The 23645-nt window shown below is 34.2% G+C and overlaps 1 protein-coding gene across 2 annotated transcripts; it reads right to left on the bottom strand.

Annotated features, from left to right (window-relative positions):
• Positions 1 to 1618: 1618 nt before the first annotated feature.
• Positions 1619 to 4622, bottom strand: LOC116115951 (uncharacterized protein At4g28440). 2 transcript variants are annotated; one of them, XM_031402085.1, is made up of 4 exons: positions 4469 to 4599; positions 3737 to 3820; positions 3188 to 3430; positions 1619 to 2232 (listed from the first exon to the last, which is right to left on the bottom strand). In XM_031402085.1, the coding sequence occupies exons 3-4, from the start codon at positions 3408 to 3410 to the stop codon at positions 2042 to 2044; spliced, it is 414 nt and encodes a 137-aa protein (XP_031257945.1). In that variant the 5' UTR covers positions 3411 to 3430; positions 3737 to 3820; positions 4469 to 4599; the 3' UTR covers positions 1619 to 2041. The 2 variants fall into 2 exon arrangements, with proteins under 2 accessions (XP_031257945.1, XP_031257941.1); XM_031402081.1 differs by lacking the exon at positions 3737 to 3820 and having other exon boundaries at positions 4469 to 4622.
• Between the last annotated feature and the right edge of the window lie 19023 nt (positions 4623 to 23645).

The following is a 23645-nucleotide window of genomic DNA, read 5'->3' on the forward strand; positions in this document are numbered from 1 at the left end:
ACACAACTTCTGAGCATGAGTGGTCAATTCGAAGACAATGAGAGAAGGGAAATGCAAAATTTTATGTGCAACAAAGGGACAACGACAATAGAAAACTTACAAGACAAAATAAATCTGCAAATATGAAGCGTATAAAGATCACGATTGATTTGAACTCATGGGTTATATTCATTACGCAAACATCGCAAGATCAATCATACAGTGACATTATTGTAAGGTTGATACTGATTGCATCCACTCACTCTAAACATACTATTGCTTGATTTAACTTCTCTTTTTGTATGCTGTTATTCTTTTCTTCAATCGTCTTGATGGCTTTTAAATGTTCGATTATCGATCATGTGAGTGGTCCATTCATTCAGGATAGTTTTGATAGTGGAAGGAACCAGAATGCTCTTGATGCGCAAACAAAGATTGTGGTTCCGAGTAGGACCTACAATTCTCAAACCAAGTTGTAAAACATTTATCTGTTCCACTTATTTTTAATCTTTAGAAGGTGGATAAGACATGGTTTCTTGTCTACTTGGGAACTTCGTTTTTTGTCGTTGAGAACACCTATAAGACTTCCCTCCAAGAATGCCTACAAGGTGTTTCTGTATATTCACTAATGGACAAGCTTATTGCTGTGATCCAACCCCACACCTTTTCTCTTCTCTCACTCACATGCTATCTACCTTTCTGCCAGTACGACCGATGTCAATTACAGTTAAAACCAGAAGATTTCAACACGGTACTTGCTTTATATGAGTTGAGTTCCAACTAATACATACCTCAACAAGTTACAAATTAACCATTCTGACATTCGAAGCACAAAAATAGCTTCAACTCGAAAGTGAAAAGAATATTTTGATAACTTAGGATGAGTCAACCTGAACAATCTAAACATATAGGTATCCATGATTTTGTTTCCTAGAAATGACAAAGGTATATGTCACAGTTTCTAAAAGTTAGTTTTTTAATAACCTTTGAACGTGCATGTACAGGGGGTAATGCCTATAAGGCAATGTCCAGCAATCACTCTTAAATTTGTCTTTGAACTTGTCAGACCATTCAAATTAACTTGCTCACTTGTTGATTTTCAGTACAGCTTCTTCTCTAAGGCTTCTATGCCTTTCTTCTAAAACCTATGCTAGCATCTACAATAACATGGTCAAAGAGTTCAGAAAGTGGTAAACTCTACTACTCTATACTCGATTATAACCCAAACCTCCAAATCAGCCAAAGATAATATATTCCTTATCGCATTCACTTTGGTGAAATGAACCTAAATCAAATGCAAGTAAAACAAACAGAACTTCCACACAAAACTAACAGGCATATATTACCATCTTATGTCAACTTCCAAAACGGCCCATTCACCTTTCAGCAAAAAAGTTGACCATCTCATCTGCAGTAGAGTCTCTAAGTAGAGCATAGGGCAATAAAGGAGCTTATTTCCACGTATATGCAAATGGATGAATTGCCTCTTACCACATTTGCAAAAACAGATATTTGTAGCTTATACATCTAAATTAATTGGGAATATAAGATGATTCTGTCATGAATTATTATAAGACAAATCAGTTGGATTCCCATTTCACCTGATCTTTCAATTTCCAGTCCTATGTGCATAATTGTAAATGGAGAGATAAGGAGACCCATAAAATAGAAAACTTAAGCAGGCCCAGACCACACTTAGTTATACAAAGTATAGAAACATACATTTCATGATAAGAAATCTTTTCAAGTATGATGTAATAGCGAAACTGAGTCTATCTTCCAAAAATAAATAGGGCGTAAACAAACCAAAGCCAGTTCCAAAAGGCAGCTGCTTAACTCATCAACTTACAGCCATCACCATCTGTTTGGAGATCCAACCAAAAGGTTCCACTGGATCTGCTGCAAAGGTAGAAAGCAACTTGGGTAATACTAGCTTCCAGATTTCTTCTTCCTAAAAGTAAAGCATTTTGGACATGAGATGCCACATAGACAACAGTACTATGATATGCTGGTTTTATTTATTCTTCGGTCACGAGGTAGTAAGTGAACACTGTCCAGTAAGTCACTCTTCTACAACATTCACAAGTTCATATTCAATCAGTGAGAGGTTGTTATCTTCCTTCACACTGAAACTGGCAGGTTCAGTAACTTCAACCCGACCCCACTTGTCCACAGCAAGCCTCATCGACCCTTTAAACATGTCAATTTTTGCGTTGCGCAGAACTACAGTACTACCCTCTTTCATCAAGTCCACTAATCAACAATGAACACCATCAATAAGATTCAACAGAAATTAAGGAGTCTGCAACAAATACCATAAGTCTGGCAGCAACTTTGACAGCACGATAAAAGGAAGATGCATAAAATATTAACTGCAACTAGTATCAAGTTTGCAAATCATAAATAGGCACAGTTAACACTTCAAAAAATGGATCAGACAACTCCAGATGTTTCAACCATTTGCATGGTCCAATATGCATTTAACTTTGAATCACTGTTGGACAGAGGTCCTAGTATGACTCAAGGAAAGTTCAAAACACAAGTCATTAACTCTATTGTTCATATCAACAATTCTGATAATACCATTTAAGATTCATGAGCCTCCTTGTTTATACAACTGTTAGATTGTATAGTTATCCTGTTCAATGGTTAGCATACTATTATTCCTTCTCCCATTCCTAATTTTGGAAACACTAACATAAGCTGTACTTTCCAATCAACTAGATGCACTTCTAAAAAGATTATAAAATTCTCACATGACCAATGGATATCACTAAAGTTTTTTTTGTCATAGCATAATATCCTATTTGCACTAATAACTAGTAAATCAACTTCAAAGTTCCAAGGAAATCCTATATTCAACGCATAAACAATGATAAGCAGCAACATGAGCTCACAAGTTGAAATACAATTGATGACCAGCATAAAATAGCAATTGCAAAATAATACACAGAACTACTAACTAAAATAAATATAGCAACTGTTGATTGTGATGCAGACAACTTGTCACCATCATATTAATAATAGTCAAATGGTTGAGATTAAATGTGACATGAGTTATTCTCATTCCAAATTAGTTTGCATGTCAAATGTGATCTCAAATGCTGAAGTTCAATTGGTTTAAAAATTTCAAAATTTGTGCATATGAACTTAACTAGAATTATCCCATTAAACTATGTATACCCACAAAAGTATATGGGATAAATACCTTGATCATTTCTAGCTGTAAAGATAATCATTCCAGTCTCATCCCCAACCAAGCATTCAGCAATTCTCATCTGACGTACTTGAGGCCCATCAGCACGACCCTTCTGCAATACCATCTTGGTACTAACGACCTTCACAGTGAGAGTGTGCCCACTAGTGCCCGGGCGAAGCTGCTCAACCTTTGTGAAAATTGGTTTCCTCAATCCAGGTTTTGATTCGGCCATTTTTAACGAAGCTACGAAACCTGTGAAATAAAAGGCTTCAGTAACTAAAAAACAAACTCAAGAAGATGAACCAACGACAGTAGATAGAGTATTGCCTAAATCGATCCTAACCAACTGATCAGGAAAAAAGCATAATTACTGCAGTAGATGCAGTAACATACTATTCAATCTTCTGAAGCAAGGGCAATGAACAGCATTTGCCTTTTTTTTTTTTTCATTATTTTTTTAAACAACTTTAATTGAATTTGCCGCTAAATAAGCCTTTGGCACTTTGGCACAAAGGATTGTCTAAGAAACTTCAACTTTTGCTTAATTTAAATCCATACCAACTAGAAAGTTCTCCCCTTGTTCCCTTTGAGAAACTAGGTTTCAAATGTAAAATCAAATTACGAATCCAAACAATTCAGCTCCTGGAAAGCAAATAATACAAATCAGAGGGACCTAAACGGGTAAACTTTCTTCCATTCACTCAATGGGACACAAAACTTACGAAAATAAATTTCACAAATTTGAGAAAATTTGAAAAAATACAGAAAATAGGGAATACGTAAATCTTAAAACCCTTTCAATAAATATCTCAAAATTTCCCTACAATAATAAAGAAGACTCGTTCTTTGGGCAATTCGTTCTTGTGGAAACCAAAATCCTATATAGGCTTTGCAGCTTTTTTCAATTTCTTTACTTTCTCAAATTCACATTCTCTCATCAACAGCAGAAATTCCAAGAGGGTCATCTTAAAATTAATTTATCCAAAAGAAAGCATAAATAAACATATATTCACGGATCGAACATAGGGATTGTGTAAATCTCGTAGTTATTTTAAGTCAACTCATACATTGTCGATCACCGTCTATTATTTTCAAAATAGATTAAAATCCCTAAATTTATTTCCTGTCTTATAACCTCAAACTAAACAGATAAAAAAAAATTATACATAAACACCATTACAAATCAAAGATTAAAATTTCTAACAAAAATAATAAACAAATAGCACAAAACAACAATAACATAAAATAACATGCTGAGAATGAGATCGAAAAATTAGGGTTTGGAAAAACCTTTTTTTGCAGAGAAGAGACGACTTGGAAATTGAACGCAGACAGAGTGAGTGTGTGAGATTTGATTGATTGAGAAACGTAGCCGTCACCCGTCAGAGTATGCTGTAGATGGAAAGAGTTTGTATTCGATACAGACCGTCCATCTTGAATTTATTAAATTAATCTCCACTGTACACGTGGTATCGCGTGAAAATTACTCGAGTACTAGATAAGTTTGCAATCAAGTCGAACACGTGCTGCTCCTTTGAAGTGTTCAGTTCAGAGCATTAAACGACGGCGTCTGGTGACTGTACCGGAGTCGTACAAAGACGAGACCGAGATTGCATATAGAAATGGGGCTTTTCTCAACCGAGTAATAATCTTTTCCGTACAAAGAAATTAGAAAAAAAAAAAAGAGTTTTATACAAAATGATAGATAGAAAATAAATGAAAAAAATAAGGAAAATGCTATATGTGTATAAAGTGATGTCACCATTGTTATATTTTACATTAATCTTTTTTTTCTTTTCAGAAATTAGTGGTGTGACGATTGTTATATTTTAAATTAATTTTTTTCTTTTCAAAAATGGGTGATGTGATAGTTGTCATATTACTTTGTACAAAAACTTTTTATAAAAGTCTTTATATATCTAATATTTCTCAAAAAATAATAATTACACTTATTAAAATATCTTACAAAGATTTTTATATAAAGTGATGTAGTAAAAAATGATATACACGATATTATTGTTCTTAACTTTTCTATTACTTATAAACTTTTTAATTTTTATATAAACTTTCTACGGACATATAAACGAATATGACAAAAAATAAAAGAGTGATTTTAAATTAAATAATTAGAAAAATTAAATGGCAAAGTTGGTCATAATTGATTTAGAGTCTTCAAGCCTGGACTTGATCTCCGTTGTCATACATGCAAGATTGACCGTCGGGTTAGATCGGCATACGACTAACCAGATCCAAGTGGTCATACATCATTCTGAGGACTTCTAATCACCGTCCGATAGTGGTGATTGGCTGTTGGCAATTATTAGGTGGGTAAGAGTATTTTTATTAATTTATAAACTTTTATTGTAGAGGGTATTTAGCTAAATTAATAAATATAAGAGATTAAAAAGTAATCTAATATTAAAAAAAAAATATAGCAAACACATTACAAAACCTGCTTATTTAATAAGTCAACTTAATTTAGAGCTTATAAACTAATTTTGACCAACTTATAAACTTAGGCAAACCCTTATATTAGAATACTACTATAAATAAATAAATTAAAAAAAAAAAAAAACCCCTATATAAACGGAGCTTATATTTTCAGTATTTGTTTTTACGAACTTCTCTCCGGTTGTCCGCCTCTCTCGGTTTTCCTTGGTCTCCTTCGTGGATCTTTGCATCGCTTTGCGTCTCTTTGTGAATCTAATTAATTGTAAGCCGCCTCTCCGTTTTCATCTCTTTTGTGCTCAGTTTTTTGCTTGTTGAATCTTTGCATTGCTTTAATTAATATTAAATAGAAACCCTAATGAAATTGTGCTTCTTATTTCTTAATGTTAAATTGTTTTGTCAGTTTTTTACTTTCAATTAAGAATCTATGAATGATAACAAATTTTTAAAGAATATGCCATTGCCCGCAACTTGTTCATTTCTTTTGCTTTTAGTGGATATGTCATCGGGATTCCTACATCGTTGATTTATGTGCTTTACCCTTTTTTTATTCTTAAACGTGAATGGTGCTATCGCTGTAGAATAAAAGTTCATAATAGCTTGTTGCACAATGCATAAAGATCTTATCGGTTCCAGACAAGTGAAATCTAAACAAATTATTCCATAGGAATAAGGCATATTAATCAACTTCTATCTATCATAGAAGATCTGATCAAACTCAAGCTGCTTTGGTTGCACAATTACAAATTTGCTGTGAACAAGATTTTAAGCTGTTTATATTTTTAAAGAAGAATGCATTATATTTTTAAAGTGGCAATGGTACCATTAGTTAGGTGTTAATTAATGCAATAATATTATTGCTGCGAAGCTCCCACACCCACTTGGGTTTTGTTTAAGTTCTTGATTAGTTAATGTTGGCATCAAACATGTCAGTATCATATATACGATGCTTGGTCGTGTTTTTGCAAACTGCAGTTTGCAAAATCTGCAATGCTTCACAAGTTAGTTATTTTAAATTAAATTAATTTAAAATTAGAATTTTTAAATTATGACCTTCAATTATTGTTGAAATTTTTGTAGATGGTGATGATGATGATGTTAGTGCGGGGCAAAATCAATAAATGATGGAATTCAATATCTATTTATTTATGTATTTGATATAGATCGTATTCATATTTTGCTGATGGTGATGTAATCAGTAGTAAACTTTGGTTATAGGACTGTAATGGAAGTCTTTTTCTTGAATTCTGAATTTTTTTGTCATACTGACGTGAGCATGATGATGTCACTAGTATGACCCGTCGATTGGACCAGTTCAATCGTTCAACTCACAACCCGAGCCCCTAGTGAGGTCAACAAGCGGGTCGGGTTCCTAATCCTTGTTTAATATAACATTTCTAATAATTTTAAGGTAACATTCTCATAATGCAATATTTCTTGAGTTAAATGTATGACAATGGAAGAATTTTATTATTATAACCACAAGGGGGATTTTAATTATCGATCATTTTTTTTAGGGGATTATTTTATAAACCCTATTAAGAATGAAAAAGATAGGCAATCTTAAAAGGAGCGTGAGTGTGCAAATTCACAAATTGCAATTATTTAATGGTATGTTGTTTCACTAATGCATATGAATAAATAATATTATTAAAAATAAAAATCAATTTTTATATTAAAAAATAATTATAACAAGAAGGACTTGAGCGAGGGACATTCTACTTTATTTCATTTTCATATGCTCATTAAATTTATGTAATAAAAATCTTATCACATATGACTTAACTTCAAAAAATCTAATGATCATTTATACAATTTAAAGCAAAACGAGTATATTATGTAGTATTTGTTTTATGTTATAAATATGTTTATTTATAATTATAAACTAGAATAATATTACGCATACAATATTTTCATACAACATTATGTGGTAAAAAATGATTGAATGAAAGTTTAATTTTAATTTAAAATCAGTTAATCATAATTTGTCATATAATGTTATATGAGAAGAAAAGTGCTAAATTTATAAAGACAAATACAAAGGGGGCATACAAAGACAATTGCTACCATTGATCTTCATGATTTCTCTCTCTTTTTTTTTTTTTTTTTTTCCGTTCTTTCTTTGTTTTTTTCTTCTCTCTCACGTCATTTTATAACCCTCTTTGTATAGGTCTTTGTAAGGACAACATTTTTCATATGAGAAATGTTACACAAAAATATTGTATGTGTAGTATTACATATACCTCAATGTGAAGAGAATATTTAACACTTAGGTTGCATTTGGTTCGGGGTGATATAAGATTAATCATGTAATCTTTGTTTAATTTTCAAGATTCATTCGTTTGGTTGTCAAGTAATAAAATATTACATAATCTTTTATTGGAAATAGTGTTTACTGTTGGTAATATTGGAGGTAATCAGATTACCTTCCTAGAGGGTGTTAATATAAAGATTACCGAGGTAATCTTAATTTTAACCCTATTTTGCCCTTAATCTTTTATCATTTCGGACACATTTGCCCTCATATGTCTACCAAATAACATTTACCCAGACCCCCTAAATTTGAAAATATAGCTAAAACACCACAAGCACAAAAAATTTTAAAAGCTAACAAAATACCCCCAACCACCCAAGACCACCGTTGGCCACTAGCCACCAATGCTGACCACTGGTAAAAGTCATCATATCGGGGCAAGACAGGCGAGATCTTGCCGGTAAAGACGTTTTCGGCCATGGATTTGTGATCCATGGCTGGAAACGATTAGATCTAGTTGTAGCATGGCCACATCTAATGCCATAGATCTGGCCATGAAAAGGCTAGATATTTGACCGTTTCACGGCCATATTCATGGCCAGATCTAGCCATTTTTAGCGATGGATCTTTGATCCATGGCCAGATTAGTCCTTATCAGCGCACGACCAACCATATTCGGTCGTTATGCGTCACTACGGTGGCTGCCAGCGGTGGTGGCTGGCTGGCTGGCTGCCGGCAGTGGTTTGGGGTGAGTGGGGGTGATTTTGCTATACATTAAAATTTTATATGGCTGTGGTGTTTTAGCAAAATTTCAAATATAGGGGGTTAAAAGAATAATTTACAAAATAATATTATATTATTATTTAAAAAGGAAGGCAATTTAGTAATCTACATAACATACCCACTCATTTATCCTCCCAACTAAATATATTATTATAATATACCCTCCGATTTATTCCAACCTGCCAAACACATTTCTTTAAAGATTCCCTGGTAATCTATCTTTCTAATAATACAATATTCTCCTATAATACAATATTTCCTGAACCAAACGCACCCTTATGTCATGTTTACTTTGCATGTTACACAAAGACATAGGATGATAGGAATACCCATCCCCTTGTTACTTCATAGACAAATGAGGGAATAAGCATTCCTATGGAGTGCTCATTCCCCCAAAATGAGCGAATCTGATTCCTCCCAAGGTATTCCAGGTAAGGAATGAGCTAAAATTTCATTCTTGATCAATTTGAATTTTTTAAAATTTTTCTAAAAATAAATAATATATTTTATAGCATTAAATAAAAATTAATTTAGTTATATATCGAATATGATATTTCAATTTAAATATTTTATGAAATATTTTAAATTATTATCAGGTTATTTTGCTTAATATATTTTTAAGAAATTTTATTGTCTAAAAAAATAAATGTATATAATAATTTAATACTGAGGGCCTTTTCATCTAAAAATCACAAAATTTATTCAATTCAATCATTATTTATTGTTAAAAGTAAACAATGTAATCATATTCATCCCTTCACGCGTCCGTATTCCCATTCCAATTACCATCCCCATTCTCATCCCTATTACCATCCCTGTGCAATCCATGAAGTAAATGTTGTCACCTTAGATACGCCATCATTTTCCCCTCGACCCCTCTCATATTCTATCAACTTTCTTATTATCATCTCTCTCTCTCTCTCTCTTGGTACAAAGAAAAGAAAAAACAGACAACTAAACTAAACTACTGCAGAACTTGGGCAAATAAATCCCCTGCTATCTGACTCCTGTGATAAACCTTGTGGTGGTTGTCTCAAAATAAAAGTCTCTCTGTTAGTCCTCGTGGTCCCATGTGCAAGCCAATCAGTTGCCTGGATACTCTCTCTAAAAGCATGTTTCATCCTTTTCTCCCAATCTTGCTTTAGTAGTGTATGGATTCTCACAACAAGCCTATAACATGAATGAGATGGGGAACAACCTTTCATTATAAGATCGATTGCCATCTGTGAGTCCGACTCCACCTCTATGTTTCGAAAACCAGCATCCCAAGTCAGTTGTAAACCTGCTAAAATTCCATGTAGTTCAGCTTCTTACACGGATCTTGCACCTAGCCCTTTCATGAAACCTGTCACCTAAGTTCCTGTAGTGTCACGACACAAAGCCTCCACGACTTGTATACCCTTCCTCAGTTGGGCCCACTCGATCAACATTTAGTTTAATCCAATCTCTGCTTAGACATTACCACCGTACTTGCACTTTCTCCCGTAAACTCTATTACAGTCTAGATTTGGATAGTAAATATGTTGCTCGAGAAATTCCTATGTTTTAATCCTAACCATTAGGGTACGTTTGGTTTAGGAAATGTTAGATTATTGGAAAATTAGATTACTTTGAAGATTACTAGGAATCTTTAGAAAAATGTGTTTGGTTAGTTGGAATAAATTGGTGGGTATGTTATATTAATATGTTTGGTTGGGAGGAATAAATTGGTGGGTATGTTATTTAAATTACTAAATTGCTCTCTTTTTAAATATTAATATAATATTATTTTTATCATTAATTTTTGAATAATTTTTTTAACCCCCAACATTTCAGATTTAGCTAAAACACCCCAGCTTATATAAAACTTTATATTATAACAAAATCACCCCCACCACCCCCAAGCCACTGCCTGCCATTGCCATCTACCACCGAAAGAAGCTAGAAAATGCATCGTTTAGATCAAGCGACCTTAGGCTCTTCATCGATGGCGAAGAGGAGATTATTGTAGAGGAGAGGTGATAGAGTCTGGCAGAGATCGATTGGAGACCAGAATAGATCTAGCCATTAATGGCTAGATTCATGGCCGTTAACGACCATATCTTATTTAGATATGACCGATAAAGGCCATGGATTTGGCCGTTGGCCAGAATAGATTTGGCCATTTCTAGCCAGATCTACGCCAATATGGCATTTTCGACCATCAATATGTTTAGAAAAGGCCATAGTGGAGCCTCTCGGTGTCTCTCAGCTACTCACGACGATTCCAGGCGATCTCCGGTGACTTCATGCGGCGATCGGCAGTGGTTTGGTTGGCGATAGGTGGGTGGGGGTGGTGGCTTGGGTAAACTGCAATTTGTTTTGATTTCAAGGGTAATTTTGTCCAAAAATGTAATTAATTGGGGTGAAATGGTAAAAACCAGATTCATGTAAATAAATTTAAAAATAAGGGTAATATTATCCTAAAATTTTATTAATAAGAGATAGAATTATAACAAAAGTAAGATTACCTTGGTAATCTTACAATATCTAAGAAAATTGAGGTAATTTGATTACCTCCAATATTACCAATAGTAACTATCATTGGTATTTGAAGATTACCGGAATTTTATATTACTTAACAACCAAACGTGGTAATCAAGTAATATAAGATGACATAACCCCGGTAATCCCACATAACCCCCAACCAAATGCCCCCTCATAGTAATGTCCCCCTCAAATGCATGTTCATATTAAAAAACAAGGGTGTTTCTATCTACCCATAGTAACCACACACCAAACCCAAAGCTCAGTTTCCAGTATAAGTTATCCTTATGGCCTAAATTCCTTGTCAAGTTGAACTCAATCTAGTCCTTAACAGGTAGGGAAAAGAATCTAGTCCAAAAACACGGTTTAACCAGTCTATACCAAACCTCCTTAGCAGTAGTGCAATACCTAGCCATATGTAGATTTGATTTTGACTCCTTATTACACTTTGGACACGTGTTCGAGTCAGTTAAGCCTCTCCTTCGCTTGTTTTCATTCGTGAGCAGCTTATTATTAGTTAGCAACCAAATAAACGTTTTAATTTTAACAATTTTCTCAATTTCCATATCTTCTTCCAAAAACCATCTGCATCACTGTTGGAGCTTGTAAGCCTTCTAGGCAGACTTGACAGTAAAAGAGCCTACACTTGAATGAAGCCAAGTGATTTGATCTTCTCCCTACACCTCACAGGGTAGGGGCATGTTCATGATTGCTTGACTAACGTTGTTGGGTAGAAAGTGGTTGATAACATTCCAATCCTAGTCCCCTTGATGATTAACAAAGTCAACCACATTTTGTCTTTGTCATCAATTGGAATTTCCCGTTGGGCAAGGTCTTCAAGCTTTTCGAACTTTGGAACCTAGGATTAGGTCCAAAATTTGACACTATTCCCATTGTTCACCGTCCATTTGGCACCCTCCAACACATATTTCCAGTTCTTGTTGATGCCTTTCCAAACGTTAGATTCACAAGCTTTTTTAACTACCTTAGGTGTTTTTTGCTCTCCATAACCATACTTGTTTTTTATTACTCTAAGTCATAGTTTAACCTGCATTGAAATCAGACTAATGCCTAATTTCATCATGTATGCAAAATTATTTTAGCATAGATTCCTTAGCCTGAGACCACCATCATCCTTTGCCTTGTAGACTGTTTCCCAACCCACTAGGTGTAGTTTTCTTTGATTTCCATCACTGCCCCATAGGAAACCATTACTTAAATTTTCCAAATCATCATAGAGGTCAAGAGGCAATGCAGCTGATTGCGTAGAAAAGGATGGCAAGGCATTAAGAACAAATTGAGTCAATGTGAGCCTATTTGCAAAGGAAAGAGTTTTCGACTTTCAAGCACTCAACCGGGTATGAACTCGTGTTAACACATGAGAATAAGACTGTTCCTTCACTCTTCCATTGTGTAGTGGAACTCTTAGGCACTTCCCTAAGTCACAAGTGATTGAAAAACCTAATTCCTCATTTATTTGCTTGGACTTACGATGATTGACATTTTTGGAGGAAAAAGTTCCCGTCTTTTGTTTGTTGAGTTTCTAGTCAGAATAAACACAAAAGAGATTTAAACAATCGAAGATAGTCCTGGCTTGCTCCATAGAAGCCTCTGCAAAGAGCATGAGGTCATCTGCAAATAATAAGTGAGAGATGGTAGGCCCTCATTTTCTAAGCTTAATTGGGTTCTATTTCTTGTTTGACATAGCAAACTTGATACAATGTGCCAATCTTTGTACATAAAGAACAAAGAGGTATGGAGACAAAGGGTCTCTTTGACGTATAACCCTCGAGGGTTTAAAAGTCTTTATGGCACTTCAATTCCAAAGCACCTGCATAGAAGCTGCATGTTGAAACATAGTTCATGATCAAGTCAACAAAATGAGGATTCAACCCTAACTTATTCAAAGTGTCTTTAAGAAAACCCTAATTGATACGATCATATGCTTTCTCTAAGTCAACCTTTATTGTCATCTATCATTTTTTCCCCTTCTTGGCTCTCATAGAGTGGATAATTTCTTAAGCAATCACCACATTATCCGTGTTGTGTCTTCTTGGGACGAAGCTAAATTGGTTAGGGGAGATGAGTTAGTCCAGGTGATTCTTCAGTCTAGCAATAAGAACTTTAGACAAAATTTTATACATAACATTGCAAAGATATATAGGTTCGGAATTGTTTTATCTCCTTAGGATTATCTGTTTTTGGGATTATGACTAGCACTATTTGATTTATCTCAGCTACTTTGCTTGGTTCTTTAACAATCTTCTTTATCAATTGGAAAATGGTCTTACCCACTATGTTCCACTGACTTTGAACAAAAATAACATGTAAACCATTGAGGTCGAGTGCTTTTAAAGGGCCCATAGAGAAAACTGCTTGCTTGATCTCTTCATCAGTCAAAGGTTCTTGGATTTCGTTGAGATTTTTAAGAGTTAAAGGTGGAAAAGTACATTTCAGAGGAAAACCAGGGAGCACATCATTTGCTTCACTAAACAACTTTTTAGAAGTAGTCAAGGGCATGGCTTTTGAGTCTAACTAGGTCGGAAGTCCACACTCCAACTTCATCTTTCAATAATCCACATAGTTTCTTTTTCGTCGAGTTACATTGCAAGTGTGAAAGTATTTACTATTTTTATCCCCGTACATTAACCACTTGCATCTTGCATTTTGATACCATGTCACTTTTTATTCAACTCTATCGCTTTGTTAATGAAGTTCTTAGAAGCCGAGAGCCAATCATTACCTTCTTAGCTATCATTTAGTAGAGGAATAAAATAATCATGCATTAACCACACTGCCATAAAACGAAAGGGCCTATCTCCCATACGCATAGAATTATTCCTATAAAATTTGATCAAAATGAGATTATGATCAGATTTAAATTTTGGGAGGTGACAGATTGTGGCATCATTAAAAAAAAAAAAAAAAAACTCTATTATGCATTAGAAAGACAACTATCCAATCTCTCTTTCACACCTTGTCGCTCCCAAGTAAACATCGGTCTTTTGAAGCCAAGGTCCATAAGCTATAAGTTTTGAAACAATCAGAGAACAGTCGTATACTTCACCAATTATATGAGCCACCTCCATATTTCTCATTTGGGGTGAGATAAGAGTTGAAATCCTCTATAATCAGTCAAGGTATGGATATGTTCTGTCCCGCCCTTGAGATGTCTTGCCAAATACTCTCTCTTTTAATTGGTCTAGGACTTGCGTACACAATAGTTAGCATCCACTTCTGATTATTGCTTACTTTTTTGACTTTAGAATGAAAGAAGTATTTATTTTTAATTATTACATCAACCATAAAATCTTGCTCATTCCATAGTAACCAAATATCTCCAAGGAAGTTAATGACATCTACACATGTGGAATTGGGAAGACCGACTTTGTCAACCACCTTGTCTGCCTTGTGCCCATTTATTCTTGTTTCAAACAAACCAACCAAACCTATGTGATGAGTGGCAATAATATCTCTCATTAAAGGGGAAAAGGCTTGCACTCCTGCCCATATACAATTCCATGCTAAACAATTCATAAAAACACTAAAATGAGGGTTAAAGGCATCAACAACCTTGGTTATCCATTTCCATGTGGATTTTCTTCTGAACAGATGGCTTTATAGACCTAGTAATCTTTAGGTTCATTGATCCATACTTGTCAAGTGGCTTGCTGAATCTAGGGTCTTCACTTCCACAGGCCTTGTCACGCTAGGTTGGTGAGGTGAGCCTTGGGAGTTTAATAACTTCATTAATGGGAACAAGGTTCACTGGGCCTTGGGGTGAGTCCAAAGACATGGGTTTTTGGTCTTTGTGGAATAGCCGTAGTAACTTTAGTCGGCTCGGGATTTTGGGCCTGTATTGGCTAGAATTGCTTTCGGGTCACTCGTTTGTGTAACGTTCTGCTACCACGCACTGGTCTTTTAATGAGATGGGATTGTTATTTTCTTTTCTGTTACCTTTGCTTCTAGAAGCGGCCTCATGTTTTGGCTTATCCACCTTAGTAAAAGTTTTGGGGAAGTCACCTTTTTGTTGTGGCATAGCGTACACATCAGTTGCCACCTCGGGATTGTGTCCTTCTTCCTTAATCAACCTTGCCAACGCTTAAAAATGTGAGACGTTTGCAGCATTAACTTGACTTTTCCATCCACTTTTCTCTCACCCACTTTGTCAGTGTCATCCCTACCCTTGAAACTGAAGGAAACCTTACCTGGACTACCTCTTCTGCATAATCTTTTCTAAACAAGCATCAATGGATTGCATGCTTCTTCCCCAACATCAAAGTCTTTGGGTTGCCATTAAAGCTTGTTTTTCCTTCAATGGAGATTCTTCAGCAGGTTGATGACTCCCATTAGACTAGGTTTTATCATTATGAGCATTGCTTGGACAGAATTCCTTTCTATGCTGCATGCTTATATCTCCCACAGTTAAAATAGACAAAGTGCAACCCCTCATATTCAATGGGCTTAGTTTTTCCCCTAAGTTTGAATTTCAAAAGGAGTTTCCTTCGTAGGTTTATTTCTATGCAAATCCTGGCGAACTTTGCACGCTCTACCAACAAACCACTTCTATCCTCTAATTCCCTTAGTGTATGAACATCAACTTTAAGCGTTTTACCCAAACGATCACCAACTTTCAAGTGAAATTTCTTGTTGTAATACTCAATGGGTAACCAAGGCACTCGCACCTAAACAACAATTTAACTAAACTCTTCATCAAAAGGATCAAAATCTTGACGTCTCTGTACCACCAAATAATGGTCCACTATTAACCATGGACCATCATGAAGAGCATGAGCATAATTGGATGAATAAGAGAATCTGGCTATGAAGAAATCATTTTCCAAATTTATAAACTCGAAATGGCCCTGCACATTCCATAGTTTTTGGAGTCTTGAACATAGGAAATTCATTCTTAGTCTTTTCCCCATAAGCTTAACAATCAAAGTTCTGTGCCATGGAGCGAACATTTACACTCTATCCATCTTCGATACATGAATCGCATGGCAGTTCTCATCCTCCTCCAAGTCATCTTCTTCATCGCTGTCCTCCTCATCTGATTGAAACGGATGTTCATCAAACAAGTCATCTAAATCATCATCATCCAATGGTGACCGCTAGTCAATCCTCCCAATCAGAAGATCTTTAAACGAGATAACATTCTACCTTATGTCGTCAAGAGTTCTCTTGGCTCAATTGGTGATTCCAGACTCATATCCATATTCGAAGAAGAAACCCCTCCATGTTCCACAGATTTTTCTAACATCGGGTCCAAATTGGTCCCTGAAGTACCTCCATGGGTCTCTGCATTGCATTTAGCTTTCTTATTGGACCTTTTTAGGTGATCCAGTTTTTCACGAGAGTGTTCCACTTTTTCCTCCAAGGTGTTCTCCAGAAGGTTTTCCACCATCTTTGTCACATCTCTTTTACATCCATCAAATTCAACTTTTACAGTTTCAAGTTACGCACAAGCAACTTGCTGTCAACGAAGAGGAAATTATAGTCATTATAATGGTAGCTAACCTCATCAAGAGGTATTATAAAATTTTGTAACAGATATTGTCACTTATATATCAGAATTTCTAATTCAAATCTAAATCCACACAAGCTATATTTCTATTATCCATTGAATTTCTGTGGGTATTACAAATTTTGGGTGCTATATGAGAGAAATAAATCCATATATTTATTTTTGGTTAAAAGACAGCTCTAGATCAAACCAAAGATGAAACAACCAAAGTGAAAGTTAAGTAAGTACAAGCTCCACTAGTTGTCAATGTCAACAGGAATTGAGATTGAAGCTTAACAGTAGAGAGTGAAGAAATTAGAAGATTTTAAAAGAGGGATATCGTAGTGTTTATATGCATTTTTATTACCGTTGTTTGTACTGGACATGAAAGATTATAAAAGATGTAGTGGATGTTTATACTTTATACAAGTATAATCTTGTAATTTCCTTATTTGCATGGAAATGCAAGTATTGACTCCAATATTGGATAACCCGGTCACGGAGCACATCAAGATACATGACTTCAAAATTTATCGAAATAAAAGAATATCCAAATCACAAACGATTACTGAATAAACCAGATATCATCATTTATAGTTGCAATGCTCAATTAGTTCAAGTTTGACATGCACACACGAAAATGCTTTGTGTTAAATGTGATCTATCCAATAACGATTAGTGTTTAAACACTAATAAGTAGAAGACTGAGCAGCAGACACACAAAATAAAAACACACTATGACAGTCATGCATGAATAGTTTGACCATGTCTTACATAAAACATTAACCAAAACCAGGAAAAGAGTAAACACCAAAAAAATGCTCATAATAATAAATTTTCTACTTGAATGTCAAGTTGTAGATATAGATATTCACTTTTCCCCATTTGCTTTGAATTTAACAAATACAACGTTAACTTTGACCATGACATGAAAAAAATTCCAAAAGTCCGAAAATTAAATTTCACATCTAAATTTTCCCTTGAAGATAAAAGACTTATTAAAATCTTGCCCTAACACATTGCACATGTTAAAATTCCCCTATTGGGTAGAGGAACCCTCACCTCTTCCAATAAGCACAAGTCCAAAAGTTTCCCCTAAGTAACAAAAGGGAAAAAGGGATACAGCACTAGTTCAAGATGTTTGTCCAAAGGCAATACAGACCCACCATCTTTCTCAAAGAGCTAGCAGTAAAGCTTCCTACTACTTCTTAAGAGGATTCATCCTGTCCTCAGATAGTAAAGCTTGGCTTCTCACTGTCTTCTTGTCCAACACTTTTATCTCCTTTATGTTGGGCGAGTACCTGTCATCCACACCACAATTATTTGGTCTGAGAGCGTCATTCCAAATAATACCACGGGTCCCAACTCACACAAACTACACTTAAAATTGGAACCAACCCACAGATACTCAAAATAGGAAAAAACAAAGAAATTAAAATATAGTAAAGTACTGCAGGTATCTTAACCAATTGCTACATTTAAAGTTAAATACAATTTGAGGCTCATTTTGCTATCACATCAGCTTCACATACATTTCAACATCAGACAGAGTAATGAAGAAAAAAAATTTCTTTTCAAGTAAAATAATACTCATGTTGATGCTTTACAAATATATACTCAACAGCTTTTTTCAAAGCCAGGGCAGATGTGGTAAACATGATCTCTTTTGCATTGACTCGATTTCCTTTTCTAAATATGCAAGCTAACTATCTTCTGCTTAGTAAATCAAGGGGGTCTAACGGGCTACTGCGTCTCTTCTTTTTTCTTAATTTTTACTTTTTTGTTTCTTTTGTTTTCGGTCGTTCTGTTTTTCTTTTTATTCTGTTTCGCGGTGTCTTTTTTTTTCTTATCTTATTCTTAATCTTTGTTCCTTATTTTTTTTTTTCTTCCATTGTGTTTTTCTTTTTCTTTTTCCGTATCTGTCTTTCTTTTGTTTTTCCTCCTCGCACGGTCATTCGTCGGTTTCTCGGGATCCGGTTTCTTCTTATGTCTTATTTAGGGTTTATATTTCTCTTTTCGTTTTTTCTTATTTTGGGGCTGGTTTTTCTTTGTCTCGTCTCGCTTGTAAGTTTTTTTATGTTTCTTTTTTCTGTCTTATTCGTGTTTTTTTTTTCTCTTTTTTTTTTCTTTTCTTCTTTGATGTTTGGCTTCCGTATGGCGTTCCTATGTTTTTTTTTTTTTTTTTCTTCTTTCGTCTTCTTTTCTTGTGGCTCCGTCCGGTCTCTCTGGTTTAGTGTACCAAAGGTCGTTTTTGTTTTTCTTTCTTTTTCTCGCGCGAGTCTTTCTTTTTAGAGCTCCGTTGTATTTTTCTCTTATCTTTTTTGTTATGCTTGTCTTTTTCTTCTGTTTTCGTTTCTTGTCTTTTTCTTTTCTGTCTATTCTTTTTTCTTTATCTCCTCCTTTGTTCTTCTTTCGTTCTTTTTTCTTCTGGTGGCGGGTTTTTTCTTTTTCTCTTATTTTTTGATTTTTCGTTTTTTCTTTTTCTCTTTTTTGTTTGTATTCCAGGCGGTTTCTTTCTTCTTGGTATTTCTTTCTCCGGCGTTTTTTGTTCAACTGTTTTTTTTCTATTCTGCGTTCTTTTTCTTCTTATTTTTTCTTCTTGGTTGGGTTTTCGGTCTTTTTCGTATTCTTTCTCTTTTCTTTTCTTGTTTTTTTTCTTTCTTTCTTTCTTTTTCTTTGTGTTCTGTTCTTTTTTTTCGTTTCCTAGGTGGTGGGTTTCTTTGTAGGGTTTTCTTTTTCTTTCTTTTTTGTTTTTTCTTTTTCTTCTTTTCTCTTCACGTTCTTATCTTCTTTCTCTCGTTTTTTCTTTTCTCTTTTTATTTCTATCTTTCTTTCTTCTTTTATTTCGCTTCTTTTTGTATTCTTTCTCTTTCTCTTTCTCTTCTTTTGTTACCTGTCTCTTTATTTTTCTTTTGGTTCTTTCTTCGGCTACTGCGTGGGTACCTTTTTCGTGGTTTTTCTTGTCTTTGAGTTTTTTTTTTTCTTTCTTTTTTTTTTTTCCTCTCTTCTTTTTTCTTCTTGTTTCTTTCTTTTTCTTTTTTTTTCTTTTTTTTTCTTTCTCTCTTTTTCTCTGCTCGATTTGGGGTGTCTCTTGGTTTTCTTTTTTGGTATGTGTGTTTTTCTTCTTTCTTTTTCTCTCGTCTTAATGTTTTTTTGTCTTGCGGGGTTTTATGTTGGTTTTCTTTTTTTTTTTCTTTTTTTCTTCTTTCTTTCTCTGTTCTGTCTTCTTTTTTTTTCTTTTTTCGTGTTCTTTTCTTTTTTCTTTTTATTTTCCTTTTTTTTACTCAGTCTTGTTTTCTTTTTTCTTTGTTTACGCTCTTCTTTCTTCGTTTGAGGTCTTTTTCTATTTTTCTGTTTTTTTTTTGTCTTCTTAGTGCGTTTTTTTTTTTTCTCTTATTTTCTTGTTTCTTTTTTCTTCTTATTTTTCTTTCTTCTTTTCTGTTTCTTTTCTTTTTCACTTGGTTTCTTCTTTTTTTTTTTCTTTTTCTTGCTTTATTTCCTTTTTGTCTCTTTTCTCTTGCGGGGGCCCTGGTTCTCTTATTTTTTTCTGCGGTTTTTTCTTTCTCTTGTTCCGGTCCCTGAGCGAGTAACGTAATAATTTGCGTTCTTTTTATCGTGTCTTTCTCTTTTTACGTTTTCTAGTTCCTTTTTTTACTTTTCTCTTCTTTCCTTCTTTTTCGTTTTATTTTCCGCTTGGGTTGCCCTTTTCTCTTCTTTATGTTTTTCTATTTCTTCTTTCTTTTTTTCTTTTTTGTCCTTTTTTTTTTTAGAACCGTTTCATCTTTTTTCTTTTTTTCTTCTGGTTATCTTCTTTTTTTCTTTTTTCTTGAGTCTCATTTCTTTTTCTTCTTTCTCTTGTGTCTTCTACTGTTTTATCGTTTTCTTTCGTTCTTATTGTTTTTCTTATTTTTTGTTGAGTTTCTCTTATTCTTTCTTTTATTTTTCTTTTTAAGTCGTTCTTTTTTTGTCTTTTGTTAGCGTTTTTATTTCTTTTATGGTTTTGTTTTTTTTCTTCTCTTTATTTTGCGGGTTTTTCGTTTTGGTTTTCTTCTTTTTCCTTTTTTTCTGTCTTAGTTTTTCCTTTTCTTTTTTTCTTTTTTTTCTTTTCTTTGCTTATTTCTTTTTTCTCTTATGAGTTTCTTTTTATAAATTGCAATCTACGTTTTTTCTTTTTCTTGTTTATGTTAGTTTCAGGGGTTCTCGGAGTCTTATTAAGAGCAATGACACATATACAAACACTTCTACCCACATCATTCTTCCTCAATCATTAACTTGGCTATGTTATTTGAATCTTCCATTAATGATCACATCTAGTTCATATACATGTTTATATGTAGTACCATTACTTAATTAATAGGTGGTATTAACATACTTGGGTCAGCATGTACTGTTATAGTCACATACTATAAGATTTGACATTCCAACTGGTAAAATATGAATCCATGGACTAGAATATGAGTTCCATCAAAGTGTATGGGAAGAAATAAATTTCAATAAAGTGTAACCATACCATATAAGCCCATGGAAGTTCAGATAGAAATAGCTAGAAAGAAAAAGAATTAACCCCATAAATATTCAGTTCTTGGTTTATCCATAGGTGAATTCAATCAAGCCTATGTGCATGACAACTTTAAATCATATGCCTTACAGATTCATTATTACCAGACTAACACACAAAAAATTGTCTTCCAAAAAAATCACAGCATACAGTTTCAAAAGAATATCAATAATATGAGACATTATTTTTGCTTGCATTTCAGGCAGATTGATGCTAATTTGTTCCTCGAAATCTTTATGAGCATACACATTTGAAATATCCAAACAGTTCCTAATTAGTTCTGGGGATGTAAATGTATACTAATAATTAGGAATATTAAAATCATACCATGAAAATAACATGATATTGAGACAATTTTACTACAAACAGTTTCCAAGCCAACACAAGAGAGAGAACACACTTCTCTTCCAATTTAGAGCAGCAAATCTAAGATATAAATATACTGAGAAAAACAAAATTTGATTATATGACAAAGAAAATAATTCTACTTACAGCAGGAAGAGATTTTCAACTCCAACCCCTGCTCAGCCTCCTTAATCTAAATGTAGTATTTAGACCAGCATTTCGCCTTGCTATAACAATACCCTTTAAGATCGAAACACGTCTCTTATTCTCAGGGACTTCCTGTTCACACCAAGAATTATAAAACGAACACATTTAACTTGAATCCTCAATAAAACTCCCAACTTCCTCTCTCACTCTCCTAAATCAACAAGAAATATTCAGCCATGAAACATATGGTACCATTAAGTTGCACAATATAACCAGGCCTTATATCTGGTATCTCTCTCTGTCCCTTCACATCCTCCACTGCTTCCTTATCTAAAATCTGCCAAGTAAACACAAGGGATAGTTAATGAAGAGCACAAAATGTAATCTTATTTAAATCAGCCGTTGCAATGAAAAGATATGTGCCTGCATTATGTGCCTAGCAGTTTTATCAAGCCTCTTGAATTAATGCGGGGGCTACATCAGATACAGCAGCAGAAGAATCTTGCGAAGCTGATGCAACAGAATTTCCCATCGTTGTAATGCATCTACTAGCAAAAGGTTGAAACATACCCGCCCCAGTACTTTACCATAATAGTTGACTGATGTCAATGACTCAGTTTGGGAGCCAAATTTTACCTGCTGGAGAAATTAACTAGTGTCATACAAAACTCTTTTATCCATAATAAACATATACCTTAATTCAACAAGGTCCAACTCAATTTCAAAATATACAGAAGCGCAAAAAAACTACAAATCGTAAGCCAACATCTTACCAACACAATTCACTAAACCATACACAGTTGGGTTGTAATAGAGACTCATTTTAAAACTCATATATGGCTTATTTACAAATCTAAGCTATACTTCTAACACATAATTCTGGGTGGAAATATGAATTTCTCTTTCAACAAGCATAAATTTAAAGAAAATAAAGCAAAAAAGGAAAAAAATTAGCTAAGAAATGCAACCTCAGAGCGAGAAGCGAACTCGTGAGGCAATCGCTCGAATGGGTAACCTGTAGATTTGGCGAAATGAATCCTTTTGCAAGTGAAGAAGTTTTCGCGGTAAAGTAAGCCTTTGAACCAACCGGTACTCCCACGAAAAGACTGCTTTCTCCAAACACTGAGGCTGTATTTAAGATGAAAAAAGTTATACTCTGTTGGTTCCTAAGAAAATTGAGGAATTAAACAATAGTATTAACAAACAATTGATTTGCTTATAGTAAGAGAGTTCGTCCGAGTGAAGATGGTCTTTTCTCTTACAAATCAAAAACCCTCGAGTCGAAAATTGGGGTTTAACTTTAAGATCAAAATTCGAAGAACTAAAATTACCCCATTGTACATCGGGTTTTCATGGGCTTGCGTACAACAGCCCGGCCATGGAATTGATTTTTAATATTGTACAACTCCAATTTCCAAAGTAAACTCTATTTTAAACAAAATTATATTTAAATATCTTAATTATAATGTATTTAAAACTCTATCAGTTCTCTAATGAATGCATTTTTCGGTTATAAGAAATTGAATGTATATGAAAAAAACGGTTAGCATTCAATAAAACCGTCGATCTTTAATTTATGGAATTGATCCTCACTCTACACTTGGCTTTTTTAGTAATAGATAAGTTTTCATTTTAGTCGAACACGTGGCTGCTGCTTCAAAAGTGACAGTGAACTGAGTGACTGCTTTTTTGATAACTGATTATAGTTGTGACACGTGGCGCGAGAAAATATAAAGTTGAAAAACAAGAGGGAGATAGCATAACTGCATAAAGAAAGAGATAAGCTGTTACAGAAACAATCGTTAGAACGCATGGAAACCATTCTAGCATCAGACATCTAAATTCACAAGTTCCGCTCAGTTCTAAGAGATTTTCCCTCGCTTTCCCGGAAAACAGAAGAAAGAAAAACTTAGTCACCTTA

The sequence above is a fragment of the Pistacia vera genome, unplaced genomic scaffold, assembly GCF_008641045.1.
Source record: "Pistacia vera cultivar Batoury unplaced genomic scaffold, PisVer_v2 Contig1224, whole genome shotgun sequence".
Classification (NCBI taxonomy): domain Eukaryota; kingdom Viridiplantae; phylum Streptophyta; class Magnoliopsida; order Sapindales; family Anacardiaceae; genus Pistacia; species Pistacia vera.

Bases quoted from the DNA above. Each gene is read 5' to 3' on its own strand.
- LOC116115951 (XM_031402081.1), bottom strand. From the start codon at position 3,410: ATGGCCGAATCAAAACCTGGATTGAGGAAACCAATTTTCACAAAGGTT. The intron at 2,233-3,187 runs GTATTTATCCCA...ATTGTTGATTAG, and splicing joins TACAGCTAGAAATGATCAAG to TGGACTTGATGAAAGAGGGT.